Source organism: Syngnathus floridae, chromosome 1 (genome assembly GCF_059516105.1).
Source record: "Syngnathus floridae isolate MCC-2025c chromosome 1, RoL_Sflo_1.0, whole genome shotgun sequence".
NCBI lineage: Eukaryota > Metazoa > Chordata > Actinopteri > Syngnathiformes > Syngnathidae > Syngnathus > Syngnathus floridae.
Window position 1 is genome coordinate 20602442 of NC_142413.1, and position 11279 is coordinate 20613720.

An 11279-nucleotide genomic window follows, 5' to 3' on the forward strand; every position below is an offset into this window, starting at 1 on the left:
ATGCTTGCAAACAAAAGAGAAAAAGTCAACAGGAGGAGAATATTTTTTCTTTGGTCTCACAGTATGATGTACAGTATTAGAATTATTGGAACCATTATTCCAACTTGCCCAGTGTCCACTAATGTGAATGAAGTGCAGTTTTTGGTTTATAACGCAGTCATCAATAAGTGGGGGGAAAAAAACAATTCACAATCTTGGCAAATCCATGACAAAGCAACATTTTAGGTTGGATGTAGCTGCATTATTTATCCATCCACCAAAATATGAATTCCTCACGGGCAACTTTTGGAGGAACTGGAGTTCATGCAATTATCTTGCCTGAAGTTAAATAAACCAGTGTTCTGACAGTGTTGGGTTATTTTCTAGTAAATTGTTTTTAGAGTGCAGTGTATATACAACAAAGAGTATTTCTTTTCAAGAGGCTTTCTATTTCCGCGAGGCCCTTTCACCATTGACACTTTCTTCCAAAGGTTGTTTCTCCCCTGCAGGGCTGTCCAGGCTCGTGAGGGTGGAGTAAGGCCGGGGCCCCAAGCATAGGTCCCGCGGCCCCGTCCTCAAATAGAGGGGTGTGGAGTCCCAACTGAAGGTGATGTCCTTGAAGGCGTGTAGCAGGAAGATGCCCAGTACGATGGTGAGGAAGCCACTGATGGTGCCCGCCACGGCGCCGATGCTCAAGCGCAGCCACTCCTTGAAGAGGATGGCAGAGCAGGCCATGACGGACGTGGTGAAGAACACGTAGTAGATGGGCGTGACGATGGAGGTGTTGAAAATGTCCAGGGCTTTGTTCAGGTAGCTGATCTGGATGCTGACACACAGTGCCAGGCTCACCAGCAAGCACCAGAAGAGGGGATCTTTCAGCACGGCGATCCCGGCCACCAGTTCCTTAATGCCGATGCCCAGGCCCTTGACGCAAGACACGGACAGGGAGCCGATGACGGAGCAGATCATGATGTAGACCAGCACGTTCTTCTGCCCAAACCGCGGCGCCACGCCGAAGATAAGCACCAGGCTGCTGCCCACAACGCACACAGCAAAAACAATGAAGCCTATTGGGAGCATTTAACAAAAAAATGTTAGGTCGTGTTCTGCACAGGTGGCAAAACTACTCACATTCTGTACTTAAGTAAAAGATACTTAAGTGAAAGTACATATACTTGAGTCCAAAAACAGTGACAAAAAGACTAGTACATAGTGGAAGGAGCAACTGCCGCAAATACGTACATGTAGCAAAAATCTACCGAGTTGGCAACAACTTTTTTTTTTTTTCCTGCTTTGGAAAAAAAAATAAAAATCCTCATTGCTCCAAACTAGTTTTCATCTATTATAACCTTACATAGTGCTCATGTACTGAGACTGAATTTTTGAACCTCAGAAGCTTGTCATTTTGAGACTATCATAAGACAAGCAATTGACCACAAATCTTGTCGCCGACAACATCAAACACAGTTCTTTTATTCGGACCATAGTTACTTCTCCCCGACTAGTAGACACGTTGGTTAAGCACACGTCACCTGGCTCTTTCAGCTTTTCCGCCATGGCGCTGAGGGAGGCCACCTCCTCCTCCTGGGGGGCATGCACCACCATGACGGTTGAGCCCAGCACGCACAACAAGCAGCCCATCTTGCCGTGCATGTTCAGACGCTCGTTGAGGAAGTACGATGACAGCACGGCGCTGCAGGCAAACATACCGAACAGTTTTTACAAAAGCTTTCTCTTGAGATGCAAGGGTATTTTAGTGCACGTGAATGCCAACACAATATTAGAGCTACACTAAGAAGCAAAACAATACTCAAAGATAGAACAGCATGTGGATAATGCAGTTGGAGTAAAGAAGGTGGGAATATAAAACTAGAATTATGAGATTGAAGTAATATTAGTAGAATAAAATGCAGGCAGGATAGCAAAAACATTTTCCAAAATTAAAGTCATATGATTAACAGGGTACCGAATATTATATGTCATTTTTCTACGTGACCAACATTTTAGATTTCAGCATTCAACCGACTGCAACCAAATGACGTACCTTACGAGCACACTCAAAGCTCCCAAAGGGGTGACGAGTGTGGCCGGTGCAAACGCATACGCAGCAAAGTTGGCGGCCTCTCCGGCTCCCACTGCAACACAATTAGTTTGCGTCAAGGCCCAAACATGCAACGTGCTGTTACCCTCCTGCCCACGATGTGCAAATGTGCTCTTTACAGGGATGTGTGTGCATGCAAAAAGAGGCTCATTTTGGCAAAAGAAAGAGCACCACCAAACTATTACATTAACTGACTATCCCAGTAACTACAGTGCGTAAGTACAGTTCAGTTGTATTCTTTTTTTCAGTATCAATACATACTGTATTTACATTTACTCTATTTGTTTGTTCATTTTTGTGGTACTGAAGAAGTATTTTTTGAGGAGGCAATTAATAACACCATTCACTTACTTGAAATAAGCCCTGCCCACCACAGCCACTCTTTCAGGTAAGCATATCCTCCTTGACCTGAAGACAATAAAGATGTCGATTACAATATAGACTTTGAATTATTTTAAGGTGTGGAGTTTTAAACAACAGTAAAAGTATTACAATAGTCATGTTTTAATAATTAGATAAAAACGTTATGAAACGCTGTAGAATTAGTCTATTCTACTGGAAGGTATTTTAACATTAATAAACAATTTTACCATTACAAATACAGTCGTACTTTATTTTTTCTTGACGTTTGAGTACCTGCTCGCATGGACCCCTTGCTGGCCAATCGCAGCAAGCCTTTCTTCTTCAGGATGAAACTTGCGCCGATAAAAAGACTGGAGGACACGGCCAAAGAGAGGCCTATGTAGAAGTCTACACGACCCGCTTCCATCTGAGACAAGAGTCCGCAACTAAGGCACACATTTCTGACAGAAAAAAGACACTGCTCCGCCCATTCCCGTTCACATACACACAAGCTTGTTTCCACATCACATGACTGTCTGCGAGACGAATGAACTCAACTACTTTTTAGTGTGGTAAGTCAGAGTGGGGAAAACAAACAATTGGGCAAGAAAGTTTCAACAGCCTAAAAGTAGAGACGTTCATAGAGAACAAAAACAATAAGTGTACCTCGTTGGTCAAGTCGACGCCATCCGTCTTCGTCGCCGTCAGGGGGCGGCACATTAGTGTTTGCTCGTGAGTGAACGATTCGCTGAAAAGAACGAATTCTTTTTCAGTGAACGAGAGTGACCGAATCACTTCCTAAAGTGATTTGTTCTTTTTTCAGTTCATATGACTTCAATCAGTAGGTGTCGTAATGCGCATTGACGCTGGTGCCACCTCGCCGTAAAACAAAACGAAGAAGAAAATGACGTAACTTCCCGTTCACGAACGAGTCGCTAATTGCATTTCCCGTTCACCAACTGAACGGATCTGTGAGTGAAAAAGTCAGTGAGTGAGTGATTTGTATTTCCAGTTCATCGCCAGAACGGATCAGTGAGGGAACGAATCCTGACTTTCCTGTTCGCGAACGAGTTAATGGAAGAACTGCCTTCCCGTGCATCAACGGATCAGTCAGTGAATGTGTTGCGTCTCCTGGCGTGAACTATGTAAGCCAGAATGTCGATTTACGATTTGCCAAGGAAAGAAAGAACCACTCGCTGAAACACCACTTCTTTCATGCGCGTTTTCTCCAAGCTTACGGCTAACTTTCTTGCATGAAGGGATGCGCCGTTATGCAACAACGGGGAGATTATGCTTCTCTTTGGGTAATCTTGATTTTATAACACTTGTAGTAGTTTTTAAATAACGTGCATGCATATATACGCCTAAATATTGTTATCCAATATATCTACAGCAATTTCACATTAGATTGCTGGTTTGAAATTTACTTTTAATATTATTATTTTCAAATAAACATTTATGTTAAAACTTGTCTGGTGTTTTATTCCTTGTTTTTTTATTCACCAACTAAAACATAAAAATCTGATATTTGGTTAACTGCTTTATATGACAATATGTGTAGGTACACCTCATGGACACTTCAATGGGTACACTACATGAGGTTAATAAAGAAAGGGTTAATTGCGCAATAATAGCAAACTTCACACCTGGGATCGAACTAAGTTCCTACCGAGCAAGAGCCGCTGTCATTATCCAGTCGGTTATTTCGGCCCGGATACCCTGGCCCGTCTGCAGTCTTTTGTACTAGTGATGTGCATTCCAGTTTTTACGTGAACAATCTTTAGAATCAGTTCACTCAAAATATTTGTTCAAAAGAATCGTTCAACGAATCGTTCACTACACTTTCTTATTTATTTATTTATTTATTCTTTTTTTTTACCTCATGTTGTGTACCTATTGTAGTGTCCATGAGGTGTACCTAATCACAGGCCAATTCAATTGGGAAAAAGCTTAAGTGAAAGTGAAAAGTGCCACACCCGCCCTCACCCCCACCTCCTGATTGGCTGTTTGATCTGTGACGTCACTTGAACACTCCATTAGGTAGACCGCTATTTTCAAGTGTACCTAATAACAGGCCACTTTATTAGGGAAATATCATGGTCAAAGGTCACAGGTGCCAAGCTCTAGTCCTCGGGCCGCATTCCAACATGTTTTCCAAGATTCCCTCGTTAAGTGCACCTGCGTGAAAGTTTTTGGTCATTTTTACGTTCTGCAGGAGCCAAAACTTTTCACGCAGGTACACTTAACGAGGGAATCACACGGACACTCCATTAGGTACACCGCCATTTTCAAGTGTACCAATACCTGCATTAACGTGGGAATCTTGGAAAACATGATGGAATGCGGCCCCAAGGACTAGAGCTTGACACCTGTGACCTTTGACCATGATATTTCCCTATTAAAGTGGCCTGTTATTAGGTACACTTGACAATGGCGGTGTACCTAATGGAGTGTCCGTGTGATTCCCTCGTTAAGTGCACCTGCGTGAAATGTTTTAGCTCCTGTAGAACGTGAAAATGACCAAAAACCTTTCACGCAGGTGCACTTAATGAGGGACTCTTGGAAAACATGTTGGAATGCGGCCCCGAGGACTAGAGCTTGACACCTGTGACCTTTGACCATAATATTTCCCTAATAAAGTGGCCTGTTATTAGGTACACTTGAAAATGGCGGTGTACCTAATGGAGTGTCCGTGTGATTCTCTCGTTAAGTGCACCTGCGTGAAAAGTTTTAGCTCCTGCAGAACGTGAAAATGACCAAAAACTTTTCACGCAGGTGCACTTAACGAGGGAATCTTGGAAAACATGTTGGAATGCGGCCCCGAGGACTAGAGCTTGACACCTGTGACCTTTGACCATATTTCCCTAACAAAGTGGCCTGTTATTAGGTACACTTGAAAATGGCGGTGTACCTAATGGAGTGTCCAAGAAAATGTAATGAACGATTCGGTGAACAATTCTTTTGAACCAATATTTTGAGTGAACTGATTTTAAAGATTCAGTTCACTTAACTGGAATGCACATTACTAGTACAAAATAGTGCAGACAACCATGGGTTGCCAGGTTGAAATGGCTGACTGGTAAGTAACACGGGTTCTTGCTTGGTAAGAGCTGGGTTTGATCCCAAGTGAGAAAATTTACTTAAATGTGCTTTTATTGTGCAATTAACCCTTTACTTATGCTTTTTTTTTTTTTACCTCGTGGTGTACCTATTGAAGTGTCCATGAGGGGTACCCACACATTGTCATATAAAGGAGTGAACCAATGTCTGATTTTTATGTTTTAATTGGCGAACATAAAAACAAGGAATAAAACACCAGACAAGTTTTAACATGAATGTTTATTATTATTAATAATAATAATATTAAAAGTAAATTTCAAACCAATAATCCAATGTGAAATCGCAATAGATATATTGGATAACAATATTTAGGCGTATATATGCATACACATTATTTAAAAACTACTATAAGTGTTATAAAATCTAGATCACCCTTTGTTTCTTTGTGTGTCTTTGGCATGTGGAGAAATTGACAATAAAGCTGACTTTGACTTTGACTTTGAGAAGCATAATCTCCCCGTTGTTGCATAACGGCGCATCCCTGTCAGAACAGCAGAGCATCTTTAGAAGTGACATTTGTCTTATTGTCGTAATATTTATAGCGCTAGTCTAAAACACTTTCAAAGTCAAAGTTATTGTCAATTCCTCCGCATGTCAAGACACACAAAGAGATCGAAATTACGTTTCTCACTATCCCAGGGTGACAAGACAGAGTTCACAACGCACATACAAGTAAACAACACAGGAAAAATAAAACAAGAAGATGAACATATAAGAGTGATAGCACGCTAGCCGCTCCCGATGCACAGCAGAGTCCGGAAAGATGACAGTCAACCAGGCCACTGCGAACACGAGCACACAGCAGGCACGCACTGTCCGGTTCGTGGATCCTATCAGGCGAACGCAACCCATCTTGTCGTCCCGCGAACGAACGTACGCCAGGAGAATGGAAGGCACGGCTGGGCGAGCTGGGTTGGCCGCAAGCCTGGCCCGACGTCTTCGCGCTGGCCCCTCTTCCGCTGCCTCGCAGACCCGCTGCCAACGCATCCCAACAATGCTCCAGGACGGAGCAGTCCGAGCTCACGACGCAGTCCAACCGGGGGAGGAAGAGCAGGCCAGTCCGGCGTCGCTCCATGACGAAGCAGTCCGAGCGTCCTTAATCTCTCCGCACCAAAGTCCAGAACGCCATAAAACCCACTTCCGCCGATGTTGAGCAGAACATGCCCGCCGCACTAGTAGCACGACGTATCACACGAAACGAACACACACAAAACTGCCGGACAAACACTCAGTAAACACTCACAAAACACCGAACGGGACAGAGAGTGGCCGCTGCGTGTGCACGCGCCGCCATCTTGAACCATCTATAGTCATGTTAATTCTTTTTGATTTGAATCACAATCACTTTCAATAGTTTATTCCTTACACTGTCTAAAACATTATTAAAAAACTCACTTTTATTTAAAAAAGAAATACAATTAAAAGAATATTTAGTATTTATTTTATTCAATTATTCGACTCTCATTACATACATAGGAATAGGACTTTACGTCTTTCGTTGTAATATAACTGATTTTAATATAGAAGCTGGTGTAACACTTAACAGATTTTTGTTGGTGGTGTGCCTCGAGATTTTTTTTCCAATGAAAAAGTGTGCCGTGAATGAAAAAAGGTTGGGAAACACTGCTTTAGGAAGTGATTCCTTCACTCAAGTTCACTGAAAAACAGTCGTTCTTTTGAACGAATCGTTCACTCACGAGCCAACACTACCGTCAATGTGCCCAACTGCTCGGCCATCGGTGCTTCTATTGAAGTTTAAAAAAACAACAATAAAACGGATCAACATGTGTGTGTGTGTGTGTGGGGGGGGGGGGGGGGGGGGGTTGGGTGGGTGTTGTATTCGTTTGAACGAATTTTTTGAGTGAACTGATTCTAAAGATTCACTTAACTTAAAAGAACTGGAATGCACATCACTACGGCACGTCCAGCGACACCTCACGGACCGTCATGTGACCCATGACAGCGGAGCTACGTAATCATACAAGCCAACGTTGATAGCGTTTGTGGTATTCTACCAATGCAACTCTTATCACAATTATTTCAGACAAGGCCACGCTAAGAAGAAATGTTTTTACTTTACGCTGATTCCAAGACCACGAAGCCATAAATATCATAATTCAAGTTTAATGATCTATTAATACTTGCACATTTATTTTTATTCGTTTAAGAACAACAACACTTGTATTACATTAGTCGTGTTTTAAAATTCAGATTCCTACTTGGGCCCTGAACATAGCAAGGCTCCTGAGGTGCAATTTGATTGGCTTGTTAGATATCATGACGGCACTTGTTCATCGATTTGATTGGAAGACAGTTACACCAAAATACGGAAGAAAGTCCACCCTTGAGAACTGTCTTGTCGAGTCTTACATGCTGCAAACTTGGTCACTTATACTGTAATTTGTTGGAATGTACTGCTTTGTAAACAATTAAGCAATTTATTACGTTTTGCATTTAATTGTGGTATTCCGGTCATTACGAAGCCTGTCGCGGGTGTGTCTACGTTACCTATGTTTACTATTAGCTAAATGAGCTCTTAGCATTTAGCAAAACATTACGCAGCTGGACTACCATTAAAAAATGAGGACGTATTTACGCTTCATCACAGGAGGCTACAAAGCTGTTGGCACATGGCAACAAAGCACCTTTTTATCACCTCTTTCGACTCAATTAAGCGTCTCGCGATCAAGCAGTGCTGTGTGCAAAGAGGAACGAAGCTACTACATCACCACTCCCATCTTCTATGTCAATGCCTCTCCTCATGTGGGCCACCTGTATTCAGTAATTTTAGCCGACTGCATGCACCGATACAAGCTTCTACGGGGATTCAAGTCCAAATTTGCAACAGGTAATTAATTTACATGCATCCCGTTGCTTCTTGAATTCAGAAGTAGCACGTCTTTATGGTGGGTGGTGTCCGTCTGTCTGTTCATTTCAGGCACAGATGAGCACGGTTTAAAAATCCAACAAGCTGCTGATGCAGCAGGACAAGACCCCCTGGCCTTCTGCACAGGCGTGTCTCACAAATTCCGGCGGCTCTTCAACAGGTGTGACGTGACCTTTACGGACTACATCAGGACCACTGAGGAGAGGCACCGGCGGGCCGTAGAGCATTTCTGGTGCACGCTACGCGACAAAGGGCTCATCTACAAGGGGAGCTATGAGGGCTGGTACTCCACCCCGGATGAGAGTTTCCTTACGCAGACCCAGGTGGCCGACGCTGTTGACGGGACAGGCCAGGCTATCAAGGTGTCGCTGGAGAGTGGTCACAAGGTACATCCACAAAGATATGTGTAAAGTGGAGTTTGCAATTTTGAAGCAAAATGTTTTTTTGTTTTTTTTTGGTATATTTGAAAAATCGCCCATCTCTGGCCCCATCTTGTGCCTCTCATCAACAAGAAACAGTTGTTTTTTTAGGTGTGGGCCAGGAAATAGTTGCAGCGTTGTGTTGCATAGAGAGAATGTTTTCATATGGCACAAGAAGGCATGCTTGGTAACTCCCATAATGTTTGTCATTTGTTTGTAGTGCTGCTTTATTTTGATGATTGATTAATATGTTGATTATCTTATCAAATACTTAAAAATATTTTTTCAAAAAAGGGCATTCTTTACACAAATATAAATACACAAACAATAACTTATAATACATAAATGATAATTCTACTGTTGAATGCCGATTTAAGTTTAATGACAAATGTTCATAGTTTTAACATCCTTACCTACCTGTTTTATCAGGTGGAGTGGCTAAAAGAGGAGAACTACATGTTCCGTTTGTCGGCATTTCGGACTCAACTGCTGGAATGGCTCCAGAAAACCCCCGGAGCCATCCAGCCTGAGCGTTTCCTCCAGGATGTTATCAAGTGGCTGCAGGACGACCTTCCGGACCTCTCCGTGTCCCGCCAAAGAAGCCGCCTTCAGTGGGGAATCCCCGTGCCAGGGGATCCCGAGCAGAGTGTCTATGTATGGTTAGACGCTCTGGTCAACTATCTCACGGTGGCTGGTTACCCCAACGACCACGATCATTGGTGGAGCGTGGCCCACCACATAGTAGGCAAAGACATCCTGAAATTTCATGCCATCTACTGGCCATCTTTCCTCCTTGGAGCGGGACTGGCGCTGCCGCGGTCCATACATGTGCACTCACACTGGACAGTCAACGGAACCAAGATGTCTAAAAGTTTGGGCAACGTGGTGGATCCCATTGAGCGCTCGCTGGCCTTCACCACCGATGGTTTGCGGTACTTCCTGCTGCGTCAAGGCGTGCCCGATTCCGACTGCGACTACACAGATCACAAAGTCACCAAGCTGCTCAACGCAGAGCTGGCCGACTCCTTAGGCGGCCTCCTCAACCGCTGCACCGCTCCCGCTCTCAATCCAACACAGACCTACCCGCCATTCTGCCCTTTTTCTTTCCCCAATGAACGGGACGGTCGGGCTGTGCCAGAAGACTACCACATGCTGGACGCTGTGCGAAAACTTCCAACGGTGGTGGAGCGTCACTACGAAAGCCTGCACATTTACAAAGGTTTGGAGGCCATCGCTTCCTGCGTTAGGCAAACCAATGGCTTCGTTCAACGCCACACGCCTTGGAAGCTAAACAAGATGGACGCCAGTGACCGACGTTGGCTGGACACCATCGTCCACGTCTCCCTGGAATGTCTGAGGATTTACGGGACCCTCCTACAGCCCGCCGTACCGCGGGTAGCTGACAAGCTGCTGTCCAGACTTGGCGTGCGAGCCAACGAGAGGAACTTGAATGACCTGGACTTCCTGCCGAGCTACCGTGGCAAAGCCTGTTCCTTCCCAGGTAGAATGCTCGGACCTGATACAGGAGTGTTATTTAATCGACTGGAAAGTCCTACTGGAAATCAGCAAAAAGCTAAGAACATTAAAAAGCAGATTATCTCAAGACACTTATAGAAAGGAAAGCTCCTGAGCCACACGCTACACACATGAAAGTATAAACTAACTAAACCACACATGAACAATCGCAAGGTGGCGCCGACAAGGGAAAAAGAAGATTCTGGAAAAAGCTTTGAACAGAAACTCAGTGGGGAGGCTGGTAGACTTAAAGGGACGATAAAGCGAGCCATCATTGGTACGTATTTATGTGATAGGACTCTATTAAAAAATGTCTACTAGAATTCCCCGCTAGTAAAAAAAATCATAAAACTCGTGGCGGTGAACTTACTGACGTCGACTTTTTGGGCGGTGTGCTTGATTGACCGATGTGCCTGTTAGTTTTATGACTATTTATCGATTGCTTATTTTACATCGTTGTTTAATAAATATTAAGTTAAATGATGTGTACTGGTCTATTCTGTTTTACTCAATGCAACTGTATTGACACCTGCTCACAAATCCAAATTCTTTTACATGAACATTTTTGAAAAATAATGCAATCATTACTTTCCCTAGTAACTAATTACATTTATTAAGTAGCAAGTTTTTGGGAAAAAAAACCTTTTTTGTAAAGTTAACTAACGAGCAACACTCAATTTAAGAGCAAGAAATGAGCAGCCTCTGCATCTGAAGTGCCCTGTCACGTCTATTTCCTTTGACCGGTCACCGACATACACAAACACCGAGATAATTTATGTAAGCTGAATTGTTCATATGTCATTAGTCAATTGAAATTGGTAAGGTTCATTTGACTTACATTTCCCCTTAATTCCACATGTGGTACCACCTCAGTAGCCTATCTGAAAAGGATTTGCTTTAAACGACCACACTCAGC

The 11279-nt window shown here is 43.4% G+C and overlaps 2 protein-coding genes across 2 annotated transcripts; one reads left to right on the forward strand and one right to left on the reverse strand.

The window, feature by feature from the left end:
- Positions 1–27: 27 nt before the first annotated feature.
- LOC148404534 (magnesium transporter NIPA2) lies at positions 28–3246 on the reverse strand. Its single transcript, XM_088385366.1, has 6 exons — positions 3089–3246; positions 2717–2849; positions 2432–2488; positions 2024–2114; positions 1512–1672; positions 28–1046 (listed from the first exon to the last, which is right to left on the reverse strand). Exons 1-6 carry the CDS (start codon positions 3140–3142, stop codon positions 427–429), a joined length of 1116 nt encoding a protein of 371 aa, XP_088241492.1. The 5' UTR covers positions 3143–3246; the 3' UTR covers positions 28–426.
- Positions 3247–7844: 4598 nt separating this feature from the next.
- Positions 7845–10848, forward strand: mars2 (methionyl-tRNA synthetase 2, mitochondrial). Its single transcript, XM_088385119.1, has 3 exons — positions 7845–8390; positions 8481–8815; positions 9278–10848. The coding sequence occupies exons 1-3, from the start codon at positions 8123–8125 to the stop codon at positions 10460–10462; spliced, it is 1788 nt and encodes a 595-aa protein (XP_088241245.1). The 5' UTR covers positions 7845–8122; the 3' UTR covers positions 10463–10848.
- The last annotated feature ends 431 nt before the right edge of the window (positions 10849–11279 follow it).

Excerpts from the sequence above, each read along its gene's own strand:
- mars2 (XM_088385119.1), top strand. The coding sequence starts at position 8,123 with ATGAGGACGTATTTACGCTTCATCACAGGAGGCTACAAAGCTGTTGGC. Across the intron at positions 8,391-8,480 it reads CAAGTCCAAATTTGCAACAG|GCACAGATGAGCACGGTTTA; the intron begins GTAATTAATTTA and ends TGTTCATTTCAG. Across the intron at positions 8,816-9,277 it reads CGCTGGAGAGTGGTCACAAG|GTGGAGTGGCTAAAAGAGGA; the intron begins GTACATCCACAA and ends CTGTTTTATCAG.
- LOC148404534 (XM_088385366.1), bottom strand. The coding sequence starts at position 3,142 with ATGTGCCGCCCCCTGACGGCGACGAAGACGGATGGCGTCGACTTGACC. Across the intron at positions 2,489-2,716 it reads CAAGGGGTCCATGCGAGCAG|GTCAAGGAGGATATGCTTAC; the intron begins GTACTCAAACGT and ends TATTGTCTTCAG. Across the intron at positions 2,115-2,431 it reads GTGGGCAGGGCTTATTTCAA|TGGGAGCCGGAGAGGCCGCC; the intron begins GTAAGTGAATGG and ends ATTGTGTTGCAG.